This window comes from Oryctolagus cuniculus, chromosome 6 (assembly GCF_051225735.1).
Source record: "Oryctolagus cuniculus isolate XC-2025 breed Fujian yellow rabbit chromosome 6, ASM5122573v1, whole genome shotgun sequence".
NCBI lineage: Eukaryota > Metazoa > Chordata > Mammalia > Lagomorpha > Leporidae > Oryctolagus > Oryctolagus cuniculus.
In genome coordinates, this window is record NC_142872.1 from 34,609,251 (window position 1) to 34,626,072 (window position 16,822).

The following is a 16,822-nucleotide window of genomic DNA, read 5'->3' on the forward strand; positions in this document are numbered from 1 at the left end:
ATTATAGAAAAGCAATGAGTCTCGGTAGATAGCAGATTTTAACAGGGTACTTTCCAAGGGTATGGGAATTGGAAGTTACAGCTACAAAAACTCATGAATAAAGGTACTTTTTAAATTTTTTAAATGATTGATTGATTCAAAAGGCAGAGAGAAAGAGAGAGAGACAGACAGACAGACAGACATTCCATTTGCTGGTTTGCTCCCCAAATGCCCACAATAGCCTGGATTCAGCTGTGCCCATGCCAGATTCCAGGAATCCATTGAGGTCTCCCACGTGGATGACAAGAATCCAGGTACTTGGGCCATCATCTGCTTTTTCCCCAGGCACATTAAAGGAAGCTGGATCAGAAACAGAAGTGGGACTGGATGCCAAGCACTTTGACAGGGGATGTGGGCATCTCAAGCAGTGGCTAACCTACTGTACAACACCTGTCCCCTTTTTAAATTTTATAATCAACTTTCAAATGAAACACTCATCTCCATGTGTATTCATGGGTAGTAAAACATAATCGCTAAAAATCCACCATGGTTCACTATTCTCTTAGAGGTTTCCAGTAGATACCTATAAAATATCCACAGTCCCTTTTGAAAAGATCATGGCTAACCCTTAGACATAAAATAGATTTCTTTACTTGGTAATAATTCAGAGGCTAAAAGAAGTCCTTATCATGCACGCATACTTGAGCACCAAATTTATTATAAATAGCTTTGAGTCGGCTTATAACTTCAGTAGTTAGAGGCGCACAAAAGTGTCTTATCTCATCTTGACCTAAGAAGTAGTAGTGCTCACTGCCTGTGTGAATATTACCCAAGCACATCACACAGGAGAATGGAGACTTTGAAAGGAAAGGCGTCCTTGGCTTCCCTATCTCCAGAATGAACATCCTGCTTTGCTCACGGTAGCATGCCTATGCCTTTCCTCTTCTGCTCAATTAGAAATTCAATTTGATCAATAACAATTCAAGATGCATAATAAGCAATGGGAATCCAGCTCATCAAAACCCTGCATTTTTTATTCCTTTCTCACAGCATAATTTTGCAAAATAACTCCTAACCAGAAAATGACTTCAACCTGCAGCCTGAAGTATACATTTATTTGTTCACTGATGCAAGGAGAAAATGGAGCTAAGTCAAGTGAGATGCATGCACATGTTTCTGGAAGGATAATTTTAAAACTGGTTTCAAAGCAGACTCTGATTTGAAAATGCCCCTGTTACCTAGACCCTCATAGAGATGTTACCAGCCTCACTAAATGTCACGGAATAATTGAGTTTTGCCAGTGGTGGAGGTGACTGCAGTCACTGGGGCTTCCTTGCTGAAACAGGCAGGAGAAGGAGGAGGGAGCAGTTTATTAGAATTGCTTTAGGGAGGGTATGGGAAAAGCAGACATGCAAAAGCCACAGGCTATTGATTGCAAATCTGGCAAGGCTGTAGGCCATTCTCGTTGCAGGCAGGGCACCTGAGGGCCCGATAGGACTCCTTGAATCTGTTGGCCAGCATCGAGAACTTGCTGCCGTGGCACAGAGAGCAGGTGGCACTGCCCGACCCTCGGCAGTGAAAACAGTTGTCCTCGGGCAGCTCCCCTTCCTGCAAGAGACAGGTCAGGGTTTAGTTGGAGCATCAGTTCAAGTCCATTGTTCACACATGCAGGTCTAAAATAGCACTGGGCTTTGGCAAAAGCTTGGACAGAATTAGAACGTATTTCCCACACAAACACCACTGAAGGAACTGACTGTGACACAGAATAATTATAGCAATTTTATCAGAGATAGTTTCCCTGCTGGACATCCCAAAGACAGCTACCCCTGCCACCACACCCTGCATTCCAAGGTTCTTCATTTCTCTTGGCCCTTATCACACTCAACAGGTTATTCTTGTAAGGCCCAGAGGGCAAGGACCTTATCTTCCTCCTTGCCAAATACTAACAGAGAACCCTTGTTACATGCCTGGGAGGTGCCAGGCATTGTTCTAAGAGCTTTGTATAAATCAATCCATCTAATCCTCACAACATCCAAATGAGATAGTATAATATTACCATGTTGTCCTACAGATAAGAAAATGAGATACTGAGAAGTTATTTGCCAACAGTCACACACAATTTGGAAGACACAGTTTGTTTTTATTATTTTTCATTTATTTATTTACATATTTTATTTGGGCAGAGAGACAGAGACAGAGATCTCCCATCTTCTGGTTCATTTTCCAGATCCTCAGAACAGCAGGGGCTGAGCTAGACGGAAGCCAGAAATCAGGAACTCCATCCATCAGGAACTCCATCCAGGTCTCCCTCGTGGGTGGAAGGAACTCAACCACCTAAGCCATCACCTGCTGCCTCCCAGGTGCACTCTAGCAGGAAGCTGGAAAGGGGAGCAGAAGAGCTGAGACTCAGACCCAGGCAACTCCAACACTGTTAAACTCACTAACTGGTGGGCCACAAAGGCCCACACAGAGGCAGAGCTGGATCCCAGAGATTTGAGGACCAGCATTCACGCTCCTAAGGAGGACATTCACCGCACCTCATTGTAGGTGCCCAACAGTAAGTGTCCAGGTAAGGCTGTTGGGTGTGACTGAGCGACTGAGCGGAGAAATGAATAAATGAATCAGTTACATACTGCAGAGCTGCAGCTGTTTATTCTGTTACAGAACTGAGTAAGGCTCAGTGCATTAGAGCTCTGTGCTCTGGAACTGGCAGACTAATGCTGAGGTGGCGTCTGACATCCACTGTGCAACTGGGACAACTACTTCACCCTCCCAATCTGTTTCTTTACCTGTGAAATGGAAATGGTGATGCTTACCCCTATGAGTAGCTGGAATATCAGACCAGGGGATATGAGGATGCCTTAAAAGTTCATGGCAAAATGGAAGGAAAAGATTATGTTATGTGGATAAGATTCACAAAATATTTTGAAATCCATACAGTTTTTTCATAGTAGGCATTTTTCATGAACTTTCTGCAGACACCTTGTGCATATGGATTTCAAAAATTTTTTCCAGGTGCCGTATGTGTGGCACAACAGGTTAAGCTGCCACCTACAGAGCAGGCATCTCAAATGGGTGCCTGTTTGAGTCCTGGCTGCTCCACTTTCCATCCAGTTCCCTGCTAATGTGCCTGGGGAAGCAGCAGAAGGTGGCTCAAGTCTCTGGGCCCCTGCCACCCATGTGGGAGATCCAGAAGAAGCTCCTGGCTGCTTGCTCCTGGCTTCAGCCTTGCTTAGCCCAGTGGTTGCAGCCATTTGGGGAATAAACCAATGAATGGAAGATCTCTCTCTCTCTCTCTCTTTCAATCTCTCTCTCTCATTGTAACTGTGACTTTCAAATACATAAATAAATCTTTTTTTTAAATTCCACTAAAACAAACTCATTTCTTAATTCCTTTTCACATAAACTCTTAGGAGTATCCTCATATAGGTAAATGCAATACTATCTGGTATAACAGAGGTTCTCCACAAGAATGAGTAACTTCTAAGCCTTTCCAACAAGATGCTAGTCCCTGACTCACTCCGCAGCAAGTGCCCCTTGGTTACTGTCTTGCTCTTCCCCTAAGACAGTGGTGGGGAACCTCCTGCCCACAGGCCATGTGCGGCCCACATCATCATCTCCTCCAGCCCTGCCAAGGTGGTCACAGGCAGGACTCAAAATCCAATAAATCTATAGCAGGCTAATTTTTAATTTGATAATTTTGCATGGCCTACAAATTATGTTATAAATGTCTAAGCGGCCACTGGCAGAAAAAAGGTTCTCCACCCCTGGGTGACATCTTAAAGACTTTAACTGACAATCCTTGTGTTCCCTGTACACTGTGAATAAAGAAGATCAATATCGGGTGAATCAGGTAACAAGCCTGGTCTATTTCACCTTCTGAACTCCTCAAATCCATCCTGTTTTCTCCAGCCCACAGCCACATCATTAGTCCAGCCGCCCCCAACTCTGACATGAATACAGTGTGAACCCCGCTTATGGTCTTGTGGGATGTTCTCTCGATGATGTCAGCTTCATTAAGTCACCTACAATAGTGAGTGCCACAGAGAAAGCCCTCCAGAAACCTTTTAATAAATAGCCAACCTCCAGGAAAATCCTCAGAATAAAATACAGTCTCATTAGTCAATTTAAATTTTTTGACACTTCTTCCACTAGTCTCTTGTCTTTGGACATGGCTACACTTGCTCTCCAAAGACCTTTCCCTATGCCCACAAGAGCCAACTCCCACTTGTTCTCAGATATCAGCTGAGTAATGCTTTCTTAAGAAGCCTTGCTCGCCTACGCCTAAGGACCAAGGGCCCTCCCCACGGCCACCTGTACTGTTCATGGCATGGTGGGTGTTACACTCTGCTGGAAGTTTCAGCTGTCTAGACAGGCAGCTCTCCGGGCTAGTACTTTTCACCATCACTTGTTGGATAGCTAGCATGGTATTTGGCACAGTATTTGTTCACATATTGTCCAAATGAATCAACAAACAAAACAGCAACGTCTAGACCACCTTTCTTATTCTTAAATTCTAGGGACTAACCAGACAAATGGAGCCCATTGGTTAACTCCACCCAGCCAACAGTTTTTCTTTATAATAAAAGTAATCATGGAAAAGGAAGCATCAGTTTTCAGAATTGCTTCATCATCCTGCAAACTGCTATTAAATTTTATTTATTCTAGATTTAGGGAATAGAACTGATTACCCAACTGAAAAAAACTCCATGCACTCTGTTGTTAATATTTTATAGATCATTGCTGTGTTTTAATGTATTATGGAAAATTTATTTTCTTCCTTTAAAGTATTCAAAATCAATTTATTTGCCAAGATAATTTTAAAACAAATTGCCAGGGCCACCGTTGTGGCACAGCAGGTTAAGCTGCTGCCTGCAGTGCCAGCAGCCCACATGAGTGCCAGTTCCAGCTGTCTGTTTGTGCACCTGGGAAAGCAGCGGAAGATGCCCCAAGTGTTTGGAACCGTGCCAATCAACGTGGGTGACCTGAATGGGGTCCCAGGCTCTTGGCTTCAGTCTGGCTTAGCCTTGGCGTTGTGGCCATGTGGGGAGTGAACCAGTTGATGGAAATTCTCTCTCTCTTTCTGTCATTCCTTCTCACTCTCTGTAACTCTGCCTTTCAAATAAATAAAATAAATCTTTTTAAAAAATTGCCACAATCTAATTGTCTGCAAAATCCAGTATTTCTAATGTCTTGTGCCTGATCCCAATGAGATTTTAATGATATAAGTATGAGTCAACGTTGCCAAGGAGAATACATTAAAATCCTACCACAATACCACAGATGTTATCTAAAAATTCTCTTGTACATAGTGCCAGGACAAAAATTGAAAGATTGATGAAATGTTCTGACAATCTCACCAAAGAGAGTAAGAAAAATCTTCAAATTATATCACATGTTATAATGTTCTAAGCATGTGATGAGGAGTTTCATTGGATTTCCCATTTTTATCCTGGTTACCCCTCTTTCTCCAACCACCTACCCTCAACATGCTGTTCGTAATCATTCTGTGAATTCAACAAAACTTTAATGAGACCTACTTTATACAAGGCATTTAACAGTCTTCCTTTCTTTCTCAGTATTTTTAAAGTTCTTCTCAGAAAAACTTCTTCTCAGAGGTTTCAGGACATAGGTGCACGGCAAAGCTTAGGTTCTAGAATGCAATAGACATACCCAAGCCATCTCTCACTAGCTCCATGACCAAGGAGAGCCAGGGCCATAGCTTTCACTGCAGACTCAAAGGGCTGCGTAACCCTGATGGTAACCAGCACCCATGTAGAAACTGTTGGGTGGGTCTGATCATAAAACTGGTAGACAGGTGAACTTGGATTTGACTCCTGGCTTATATGATCTCTGGGAAGTTACTTAGCTTCTCTGAGCCTCAGTTGTACCAGCTACAGAACGAAATAGTTAATAATCCCCACTTCACAGGGTCCTTATGAGAATTAGACAGACTAATTCATGAAATACACTGGGCATAGTGCCTGGCTATCATGAGCCTTCAATGAATGACAACTATTATTATCATCATCATCATTATTGTTATTACTATTACTATTATCTCAAAGTTGAGATCACATAAACCATATAGGAGGTCAGATGATTTATGGCTTCAAATTCACTAAGCACAAAAACAGATTTTCCCTATTGTGGCTCAACTCAATTATTCTCCTCTGTTTCTTTTGTGGTTAATACAGAGGTTCAAGTGTGGCCTGGCTTTCAGCCTTGCCCTGCTCTTTCATCAGGTTCACACTGCTTCCCTCTTCTATAAAACTGAACAAAGAGCCTGTGGGTCAGAAGGAGCTCCTTGATGTTCTTCGACCCTCTCTTTTAGAATAAAACTGGTCTGGGCATTACTGCATGAAGGGCTAGGCAAATAAATAGCAATTTAAAAGAGAGTTTAAAGGACAGGCAGGGGAAGTATAACCTTTCACAGCAGCCTTCACTGCACACCTCTGTCCTACCTCGCAGCATTACAGCTAAACAACGCAGATCTCTCCAAACTAAATTTGAAGATAATTGTCATATCAGGCCTGCTGTTGCTTTTCCATTCAGACCGCAGGGTGACCTGAATTTTACCATTTCTGCCATTCCTGTGAAAACATATGCTTCTGCAAGTTACAATATGGGAAATAATACAACTTTTAAAGACTTTTAAGTGGGAAGGTCATGCTTCGTTTGGATCACAATGCCCAATCATCTGCTTGTTGCTATGCTAGGTGCTTAACAGTGCTGTGTAGAAGACAAGAGACAGCAATGGCAGAATGAATGCCTCTTACCAGGTGCAACAACTTTGGTTTCAAATTCACCAACCTTCTCTGCAGAAACATTTAACTAATATTTGTTAAGCATCTGTTATATGCCAGGTTCTACTTTTAACATTGCAGCTCAAGGTTGTACCCAACATAAACATGGCCCCTGCTTTGTGGAGACTGAATCCTGCTAAGAAAGAGGAAACATTAACCAAATAATCAGATAAGAAAAAGACTGCAGCTGTGAAGAGGGATATGAGGTACCCTGATGGGCCCATTCTAGAATATTTTATTCTCCTAGAAGGGCAGATTCCTCTGAGGAAGGGACTCCTTCCAGGGGAATCTGGAGAACTTTCCAAACAGAGAGGGTTGCTTCTGGTAGGAAAAAGCAAAGAACACACAGGGAATGGAAAGATGGGCAGTGTGGCTGAGCCAGAGAGAGATACGAAGACATGACGCTGGAGACAACAGCAGTGGCCATGTTTCAAAGAGCTTTCGGGAATAAGTATGGATTTGCTTCATCCCGAGCAATGAGAGGCCATTAAAAGCTTTGAGGGATGTGATGTTGACTGAGGAGGTGACTTGATAAGATTTTCATTTCAGAAATATCTTCAAGGGGCCTGTGTTGTGGCTCAGTATGTTAAGCCACTGCCTGCAGTGTTGCCCACATCTCATATCAGAGTACAGGTTATCGTCCTGGCTGCTCCAGTCCAGCTTGCTGCTAATGCTCTGGAGAAAGCAGCAGGTTCAAGTGGTAACAATTCACGTGGCACCAATTCACGTGGTACCAATTCATGTGGCAGATCCAGAAGGAGTGACAGAATCATGGCTTCTGCCTTCTCCAGCCTTGACCATTGCAGCCACTTGGGGAGTGAATCAGAGAATGGAAGATCTCTTTATCTGTTTCTCCCTCTCTCTATTACTCTGGTATTAAAGTAAATAACAAAGTAAATCTTGAAAACATTATCTTCAGGTTCTAGAAGGACACGAGTGGTTGTGAACAGAGCCTTCAGAGCCTTTCCTGGTGTCAGGTGGCCTGGGTCCCTAGGAAGAGAGAGAGAAGAAAGTTGACTCCAGAGAAGCTGTGGAGAGTTGGGTACATTTGGGAGATGAGAGAAGTGAGACGATAAGGAATCTTTGGCACCTGGACCCCAGGCTGTCTCTCAAAGCCCAGTGATACCCTGCCTGTTCTGACATACCTGTGCATACTGGCTGTGGAATGTGCTTTCCATCTCGGGCAGAGGCCCATGGTTCTGGTCCCTGTCTCCATAGTTTTCTTCTTTTCCCATCAGAGACTCCTCTTCAGCTTCCTCCTCTTTCTGGAGAATCTTCCTCATGAAGTCTCTCTTGTCCATCGGGGTTCGGATAATTTTCAAGTTATTCGTGTAGATGATTATCTTTCCAAAATCGATAATAGGTGGGGGCTAGAAAAATGAAGAATGGACATTCCATTTTTGCCACCAAACACCAAAAACAGGGCTATAGAACTTGTCTAATACCCAGAAAATAGGAGAGAAAGAATTTATATCACCCAACACTTAATGATCTCATCAAACACCACAGGTACAATTCTACAATTCTTTCTATGGTTTTTCTCATTTCTCTGATGCCATGAAACCCAGATTCCTTCCTCTTGCTGATAATAATCATCAAAGTTAAATTTTAAAAATGTAAAAAATGTGCAAAGCTCCAGAGGGAAGATCTAGACTTTGTGTTCCAACTGCATACCACTGTGCAGAACTGGGCACAGTGTATACTTAACAAATGCAAAGGAAGACTTTTTTGTTTTATATAGATGTCTCCCCAAACCTTTCTAGACATAAATAGTAACACTAGTAGATACCATTTACTGAGAACTATTTGTGTGTTGGGCATTTTATCAACATTACCTCACTACTCCCCCTAAACATCACTATGATTACCGCATTTATAGGTGAGGAAGCTGTGTTTCAGTGGGGTTAAGGGTCTCCCCAAGATGACAGAATTGCTCAGAGACTCAGAGACTGTGGCTAGGACTTGAACCCAAGTCTGCCCAAAAAGTCCCACAGTCTTGACACCTGCACTGAGCTATTGACAAGCATTCCCCCAAAACCTGTAAAAAAAAAAAAGAAAAGAAAAAAAAACAGTATACAACTCTGTTATAACACACATTTTCCACTATGCATATAATATGAAAACCTATTTATGTCAATAAGTAGACTTCTAACACATTAATAGCTTTATGTCCCTTGTATAGTTTCAATGATGTGTTACTTAATCATTTGCTCAGAAATAAAGTTGAACAATACCACAATACAGTAGAGATTCCTAGGGAGTAAAGGTTTAGGAATGACTTCACCAAGAATACATCTTTTTATCCAGAGTTAGGAAAGCTTGGAGAGAAACCACATTGGACCTTAATTCTGCTGTCCACTTAGTGGGAGACACTGGGGTATCGTGGAGCACATATCTCTCAGAACTTCAGTCGTGCACCTGCAAATGGGCTGACATCCAGCCAGTGGGCACCACCCAGACAGAGCAGTTATCAAAATGTAGAAATACCTCCATGCTAACTGGTAAAAAGATGTTGTCCTGAGACTCCTAAGTCACCTCCTATTAGCCCAAGCTTCCTTCAGAGAATCTCTAACATCCCCAAACCCAGTAATGTAAGAGTTAATGGGCAGGACCCAACTCTCAGGACCTTGCCTCAACTCTTCTGACTTCCTTGCTGGTTTGTCAATGTCCCTGGGACTAAATATTTTCACGCTTATCCCTGGGTTAATTGTATCACCTTCTAGGGGTTGGAGGTGCTCTGAAAAATACATAAAACATGGTTTGCAAGAGTGGGAGATAATATACAAGTGGCAGGCGTTATTGCTATTGTTATTATTATTATTAAAAACTGTTAAATAGTGCATGTCCAGTCATATTATACATGTCTCAGCGTGTAATATTTTGCCATTTATAGAACTATTAAAATAAAAAATCTTTAAGTGCTATAGTTAATCATTCTCATATTTAAAGCTCCCACATATTCAGAGAAAACCTGGCTTGAGCAAGACTTCAATATTCAGGTTTCTTATCAAAACACTCATAAGGGGACAGTGCTGTGGCATTCTGGGTTAAGCTGCTGTCTGCAGTGCTGGCATGCCAAGTAGTCACTAGGACTTGTCCCAGCTGCTCCACTTCCAATCCAGCTCCCTGGTATCAACCCTGGGAAAGCAGTGGAAGATGGCCCAAGTGCCTGGACCCCTATCCCTGTGTGGGAGACTCAAATGAAGTTCCTGTCTCCTGGCTTCGGGCTGGCCCAGGCACAGCCAGTGCAGCCACCTAGGGAGTGAACTATCAGATGAAAGCACTCTCTCGCTCTCTCTCTCTCTCTCTGTGTGTGTGTGTGTGTGTCTCCCTCTGTGTAACTCTTTCAAACAAATAAGTCTTTAAAAAAAAACATTCATAAAGTTTTCAATAATTATTTATTAAGCCATGAGCTTCCTATCTGGCCCTGTTTTCTCTCCCTCTCTCTAGGGGATCATGTAGCAGCTTCCATTTCCTATTGTTTTATGCACACTGGATTCCTATTTCACACTCTGGACTATCAGTTTCTGAATGCTGGAAGATAAGGATAGTGGTACCTTTGGAAGGTTCCATTTCTACTTCCAGTAATAGCCAAAGGGGCTCAGTTACTAGGAAGCTTTTTCAAATCTGCAGCTGTGTTGTTTTGCTTTGCTTTTTGAAAGCAAAAGTTTCAATATGCTAAGAGAATCTGAGATCACCTAAGTCAACTGCATCTACCCTAGACAATGTTTGAGACACCAAGGACGGCAAGCCTATTTTAGCTTGTTCTTCCAAGATGGAAGGTCCCAAATCATCTTGAAGGTGTGCTTAAGTTTCAGTCAACATGACAGCCAAATTCTTCCTTGCATCGAAGGAAACTCTCTGGGTGTAACTAAAGTTCACATTATCTGGTTACATCCAATTTCCCAGGGAGGAACATGTACTCTTGCATTATAGAGGACCAGGATGGAGCCAGGATTGTTTCATTTCCTTCCATAAGGCCCCGAATGGCAACCTGTGTGATTGAACATCTGCAAATGTCCTAGTGTCTGTGGCAACATGCCCAGAGATTGCTACTCAAGCACTCTTAAAGCTTTCCACTGCTCTGTGTTTAAATGCAGGAATGCCTTGTTAGATACTAAAAATTTAATGGGATCTGGGGAGAGCCACATGTGAGTTGAAATTTTATTCAAACACTATTTGACAACTATGTGGATGTGCAAGTTATTTAACCCTTATGAACCTCTGTTTTTCCAATTTGTAAAACTTTTTTTCCTAAAAATACTGCAGTGATGAAATTACATAATATGTGCAAAGTGGATATTCAGCAAACATCGCATACCTTCCATTTTTTTAGTAAACCTTATCAATGTCAGTTGGTTTTAACTCCTCAAAATGTTTTAATTATTTATAACTACTTTCTCTACCCATTATGTGAAATAAAAAAGACTCAGCATGTCTGTAAGAACCTGCTCATTATTGTAATACTGAGGAACATTGCTGAGCACATGCAACATGCCAAGCGCCATGATAAGTGCTTCTTATTGTTATCTTTCGCACCTGCCACAAGAACCCTCTTATGCAGAAACTTTTCATTCCCTCACATCATCGATGATGTTGTTGAAGCTGTACAAGATTAAGTCACTTGTCAGAGCTCACACAGCAAGTAGGTAGAACTGGATATCAAGCCAGGTTTGACCGACAGTTAAGCCCTTACTTTTCTCATAAATTATTACTATTATTATTGTTACTGTGAGAAAATATGCACACCATATTATTTTGAATTATTATGATTATTGTGGAAAAATACACATGCTATAAAATTTATCACTATGACCATTTCTAAGTGTAAAGAGTTCAGTAGCCTTAAGTGCATTCATAGTATTGTGCAGCCATCACCCCACCTATCCCCAGATCTTTTACTTTCCTAACAGAAACTGAATTTACTAAACAATAACTCTTCCTTTTCTCCTGCTGCCAGCCTCAGCAACCAGTTTTGTACTTTCTGCCTGTATCTGACAAAATTTGACTATTCTAGGTACGTTATCTAAGTGCAGTCATACGGTATTTTTATTTTTGTGACTGGCTGGTTTCACTTTGCATTATGTCTTCAAGATTAATCCATGCTGTAGTATGTGTCAAAATGTCCTTTCTTCCAAGTCTGAATAATATTCCATTCTAAGTCCATATCACATTTTGTTTGCCCATTCATCAGTCAATGAACATCTGGATTGTTACTGCTTTTAGGCAACTGTGAATGATGCTATCATGAACACAAGTGTACAAAAATCTGTCAAGTCCAGAGTCCTTTCTTTGAATCATTGCTTTTAATCTGATGTGATCTCATTACTAGGATTTACTAGATTTTTTTCAATGATTGGATTCACTATTGAAAACTGGTGGCGGGGCCGGCGCCGTGGCTCACTTGGTTAATCCTCCGCCTGCGGTGCCAGCATCCCATATGGGCACCGGGTTCTAGTCCTAGTTGCTCCTCTTCTAGTCCAGCTCTCTGCTGTGGCCCGGGAGGGCAGTGGAGCATGGCCCAAGTGCTTGGGCCCCTGCACTCGCATGGGAGACCAGGAAGAAGCACCTGGCTCCTGACTTCAGATCGGTGCAGCGCCGGCTGTGGCGGCCATTTGGGGGGTGAACTAACCGAAGGAAAACCTTTCTCTCTGTCTGTCTCTCTCTCTCTCACTGTCTATAACTCTACCTGTCAAATAAAAAAAATTACAAAAACTGGTGGCATCTCAGCTCCCATTTCTTTGTTTTTCACAAATATTTTGTTGGGTGGTGCTACAGTAGTTCATTCTGGCCACGCTCACACCCTCAGGCTGGCTCAGATTAGGACATGGCACTTGAATGGGCAACAAAGAAAATAAGAAAGCTGGAATGAAGCAGGACTCCAAACCTCAGCAAGATCTCTGGAGTGCTGTGCATTAACGAACTGCACCATGTTGTCATGAAACTTCACTTATCTTTTAAAAGAAAAAAAATCTATGTCAAATCACCCACTTCCATAAGTGCCACATTGGGCACCTGACTTTAGAGCAGTCCAAAAACCATCCACTGTGGTTTTGTACAAGGTCTATATAAACTATAACTTTGTCAATTCTAAACCCACAAATAAGATGTAAAGAAATACTGGGGCAGACATTTGGGGCAGCAGTTATGTTGAGGCTTTGGATTCCTGTATCCCACACTGGAGAGTCTAGCTTGAGCATCGGCTGCTCCAGTTCTGATTCAGTTTCCTGATGATGCACACTCTGCAAAGCAGCAGATGGTGGTTCAAGTACCTAGGTCCCTGTCACCCATTTGGGAGACCCAAATTGAATTCTTGGCTCCAGGCTATGGCCTGGCCCAGCCCCACATTTTGCAGGCACGTGGGGAGTAAACCAGCAGATGGAAGATCTCTGTCTCTGCCTCCCTGTCTTTAACGTGAAAAGGAAATAAATAATTTTTAAAACAAGAAACACTGCAACTACAAGCTAGTGTTTAGCTACTAAGACCTAAGAAGCACTCAATAAGTGGTACTATTACCATCATCATTGCTTTTATGTAATGGTCTTGTTTTCTAGAAAGAAACATGCCATAAGACAAAAAGTATGGGGAATCAGAAGATATGAATTCTTATTCTCACTCCCTATGACCCTATAAAATTGGATGGTCTCTCAACAATTTTGCACTCAGCTTTCCTCATCTACAAAGTAGGAATGACCATACTTGGCCTTTCTTTTCGAGGTTACAATAAAGAGCCAATGTGGTAGGTAGAGACAGAGACCGCACATTGCAGCATTTTTTAATGCAAAGGCCACTCCATATACATAAGTGGTTTTTCATTCCAGTCCCCTTTAATATCAAAAAAACCCTAGTATTATATTTTATAATTATGGATATGCCATAATTATGTTTTTACCAATGCTAGCAAAGCCAATACATTTGTCTACAACAGTTGTATTACCTATTACCTTAGGAAACTAACAATAAAAATGATTAGAGAGGAAGTATCCGAATTTCACACTTTAAAGATGAGAACATATGCTATTCATTAATAAACTGGATATATTATATAATTGTATTTAATCTTCTTTAAAAAGGCATTCATGGTCCCACTGGCAGGGAGCTTATACACATCTCATATGAATTTTGGAAATCAGTGATATTTTCCAGGTTCTTCCAGCCTTAAAGAAAATCATGTCTGGGTTTTCGATTATTCAAGGTACTCAGGAAGATAATTGAAATTCACAGATAAAACACATGCTTTCATGGAGCTATTAGCTTAAACTTCTTCTCCATGTAACATAACCCCTGACTGATTTACTTTTCATATCTCTTCTCGGTACTTCTACTACCCAGAACTCATGCTATCAAGCAATGGAAAGGCAAAAAACAAATAGACAAACATTTCAGAAAGTAGATATTAGGAAAGCAATCAGTGTGGGGTAAAAAAAAAGGGGGGGGGGCATAGATAAACCACAAGCTGAATAATTGGAATCAAATGAACACCTTCAAGCACTCAGCTCTTTCAGAAAACAAAACGACCCACTGCTGCATAATTTTCTAAAACAGCAGTCTGGCAACCTGCAAACCACTGCACCTCTATTTAATTTCCATACCGCGTAAACCCAGCCGAAGACCCAATTACAATGCATTACCCTAGACAGAATTTGAGTACCATATATATGCTCATTGCACTTTCCAATGGGTAGTCAACAAGCATGCTATTTTTGCCCCAGAAATATTGTTCTAATAACATCTTCCCATTTAGTGCACCTTTACCTCTAGTTGGGAGGCAAGAGTGAGCAAGATACAAATCGGAAGCACTTAGGTGCTCCTGTGAACACACTGCAGGAAGCATACCCTCAAAGCTTATATGCCGCACACAATACCAACCTTATGGTCATTCGCCTTGTAATTGTTGAACAGCGGCTGGCTGCCCGCCAAAGTGTAGGCACTGCCCTCTCTAAACACACTGATCCTCTGAGCAGTGAGCTTAGGGGAGTACACTTGGGGCTTGGGGGGTTCCCCAGACCCATAAACACCATCCATGGGTTCAAGGGACTCCTGGAGAAAACTGTGAGGATATTCTTCCTTCGGCGACTCTAACTCCTGCCCGTCCTCAAAGACCTGCTTCAACACTCGGCCACTGTAGGAGGAGGAGATTTTAAATCGCACTTTCCGGGGTTTGTCGTCGTTCTTCTGATTCAGCTTCTCTTCAGGGTCCCCCATCAGCAGAATGTTCACCCTGTGGTTTCCAGGCTTTCGGGCAGCCAGTGAAACAGGGGGCTCTGAGAAAAAGGCATTTTATTTTCTCTCCTCCTGCATATAATTAATTGAAGTTCTTGCTGGGGTGTGCTCGGTTTACAGCAACTGACACCACGTGTTAAATATTGATGGACCCTCATGCAAAGGCAGGTGACTGTGGGGTTACAGAGTGCATGGATCACAGACAAGATTGGTTCCCCTCCTAATTCCAAGCTCACTCGTACCTTACCCCAAGGCTTTCTCCTTTTAGCCTGAGGATGAGTAAGGTTATTTAGACGGCAAAGTGTGAATTCAACAAGGATCCAATACTAAGTGCCATGTTGTTAGCAGCAGTAACTTCGATCTAGTGAACATTTAATGTCTCAGAGTGGTACTTGCATTTCCTTACTTCCTACCCAAATAACCCTATTAAGAAAGTATGCTCTCATTTTTTTCAAGATTTATTTTATTTATTTGAAAGACAGAGTGACAGAGAAACAAAAACAAAGTGAGAAAGAGACCTTCCATCCACTGATTCACTGCTCAAATGGCTGTGACAGCCAGGGCTGGGGCAAGACACAGCCAGGAGCTTAGAACTCCCCTGGAGTTTCTCACATTGGTGATAGGGCCCCAAGTCTTTGACTATCAGCCCCTGCTTTCCCAGATTTTATAGAAGGGGAAGTGAAACTTGGGGCCATTCCCTCATATCTCTACCCTATTCAATATGAATGAGTGACAGAACAGGAATTTGAACTCAGATCAATCAGTCCACCAATTTGAAAGTTTTCAAATTGTGTCTTTTGGGGTCCTAGATACAGTGGAGTTTCTTGGGGGCTATTGCTTAAGGCAGTAAGAAGTCAAAAGAGTCCTGGATTCTAGACCTTCCATGCTTACATTAACCAGAGCAGCTGCACTTTGTGTATATTTTATATTTCAGAGACCATTTGCAAGCACAGCACTAGTCCCCAGTGCATGGTGGGTCTGGCGAACACCCAGCTCTGTGATGCGGCTGCTAGGAAGATCAGAAAACCGTGAGACGTGGGGCTGAGGACAATGCTGCAGTGCAGTTAAGGAAACAGGCCTGACATGTATGAAGTGATAACTTCACGCCTAGGGAACAGCTGTGCACTGCTGCATCCCAGGACAGCTGTTACAGGAAGGAGCCAGGATGGAGGAGAAGGCTTGTGCAGGAAACCACCCTAGGGGTGGGCCTAGAAGAGTGGGCCAGGCTTCAAGAGCTGGAATGGTGGGGATAAAACTTTCTCCTGGTCTCTGCTGATGGCATCATCACTAACTTAGATGCCCCAACTGACCTCCCCCGCATGCCTAGAGCCATTCCAGTGGTTTCTGTCTCCACTATCTCCTTTCATTCACCCCACAACCTCTTCTCAAGATCAAACCATCATCACTTCTACTTTCAGAGTTGCCTCCCACTGACTTTCCTACCACTCTGCAACTCCAGTCTGCACATTCACAAGAGAGTGATACCTCCAAGACACCAAGGCAGGGCCGGTGGTGGCGTAGCAGGTAAAGTCAGCCTACAGTACCAGCATTCACATGGGAGCCGGTTTGAGTCCCGGCTGCTCCACTTCTGATCCAGCTCTCTGCTAATGCACCTGGGAAAGCAGTAGAAGATGGCCCAAGTGCTTGGGCCCCTGCACCTGCGTGGGAGACCTGGAAGAAGCTCCTGGCTTCTGGTTTCAGACCAGCCCACCTCCAGCTGTTGTGGCCATTTGGGGAGTGAACCAGCGGACAGAAGATTCTCTCTCTCTCTCTCTCTCTCTCTCTCTCTGTGACTCTCCCTTTCTCTCTTTAAC

General features: G+C 42.7%; 1 protein-coding gene across 1 annotated transcript; it reads right to left on the minus strand.

The window, feature by feature from the left end:
* Positions 1 to 671: 671 nt before the first annotated feature.
* GRXCR2 (glutaredoxin and cysteine rich domain containing 2) lies at positions 672 to 14,990 on the minus strand. The gene is made up of 3 exons (XM_002710280.6): positions 14,655 to 14,990; positions 7,931 to 8,155; positions 672 to 1,587 (listed from the first exon to the last, which is right to left on the minus strand). Exons 1-3 carry the CDS (start codon positions 14,988 to 14,990, stop codon positions 1,405 to 1,407), a joined length of 744 nt encoding a protein of 247 aa, XP_002710326.4. The 3' UTR covers positions 672 to 1,404.
* Positions 14,991 to 16,822: the final 1,832 nt, after the last annotated feature.

Excerpts from the sequence above, each read along its gene's own strand:
- GRXCR2 (XM_002710280.6), bottom strand. The coding sequence starts at position 14,990 with ATGGGGGACCCTGAAGAGAAGCTGAATCAGAAGAACGACGACAAACCC. Across the intron at positions 8,156-14,654 it reads ACAAGGCGAATGACCATAAG|CCCCCACCTATTATCGATTT; the intron begins GTTGGTATTGTG and ends TCATTTTTCTAG. Across the intron at positions 1,588-7,930 it reads TCCACAGCCAGTATGCACAG|GAAGGGGAGCTGCCCGAGGA; the intron begins GTATGTCAGAAC and ends TGTCTCTTGCAG.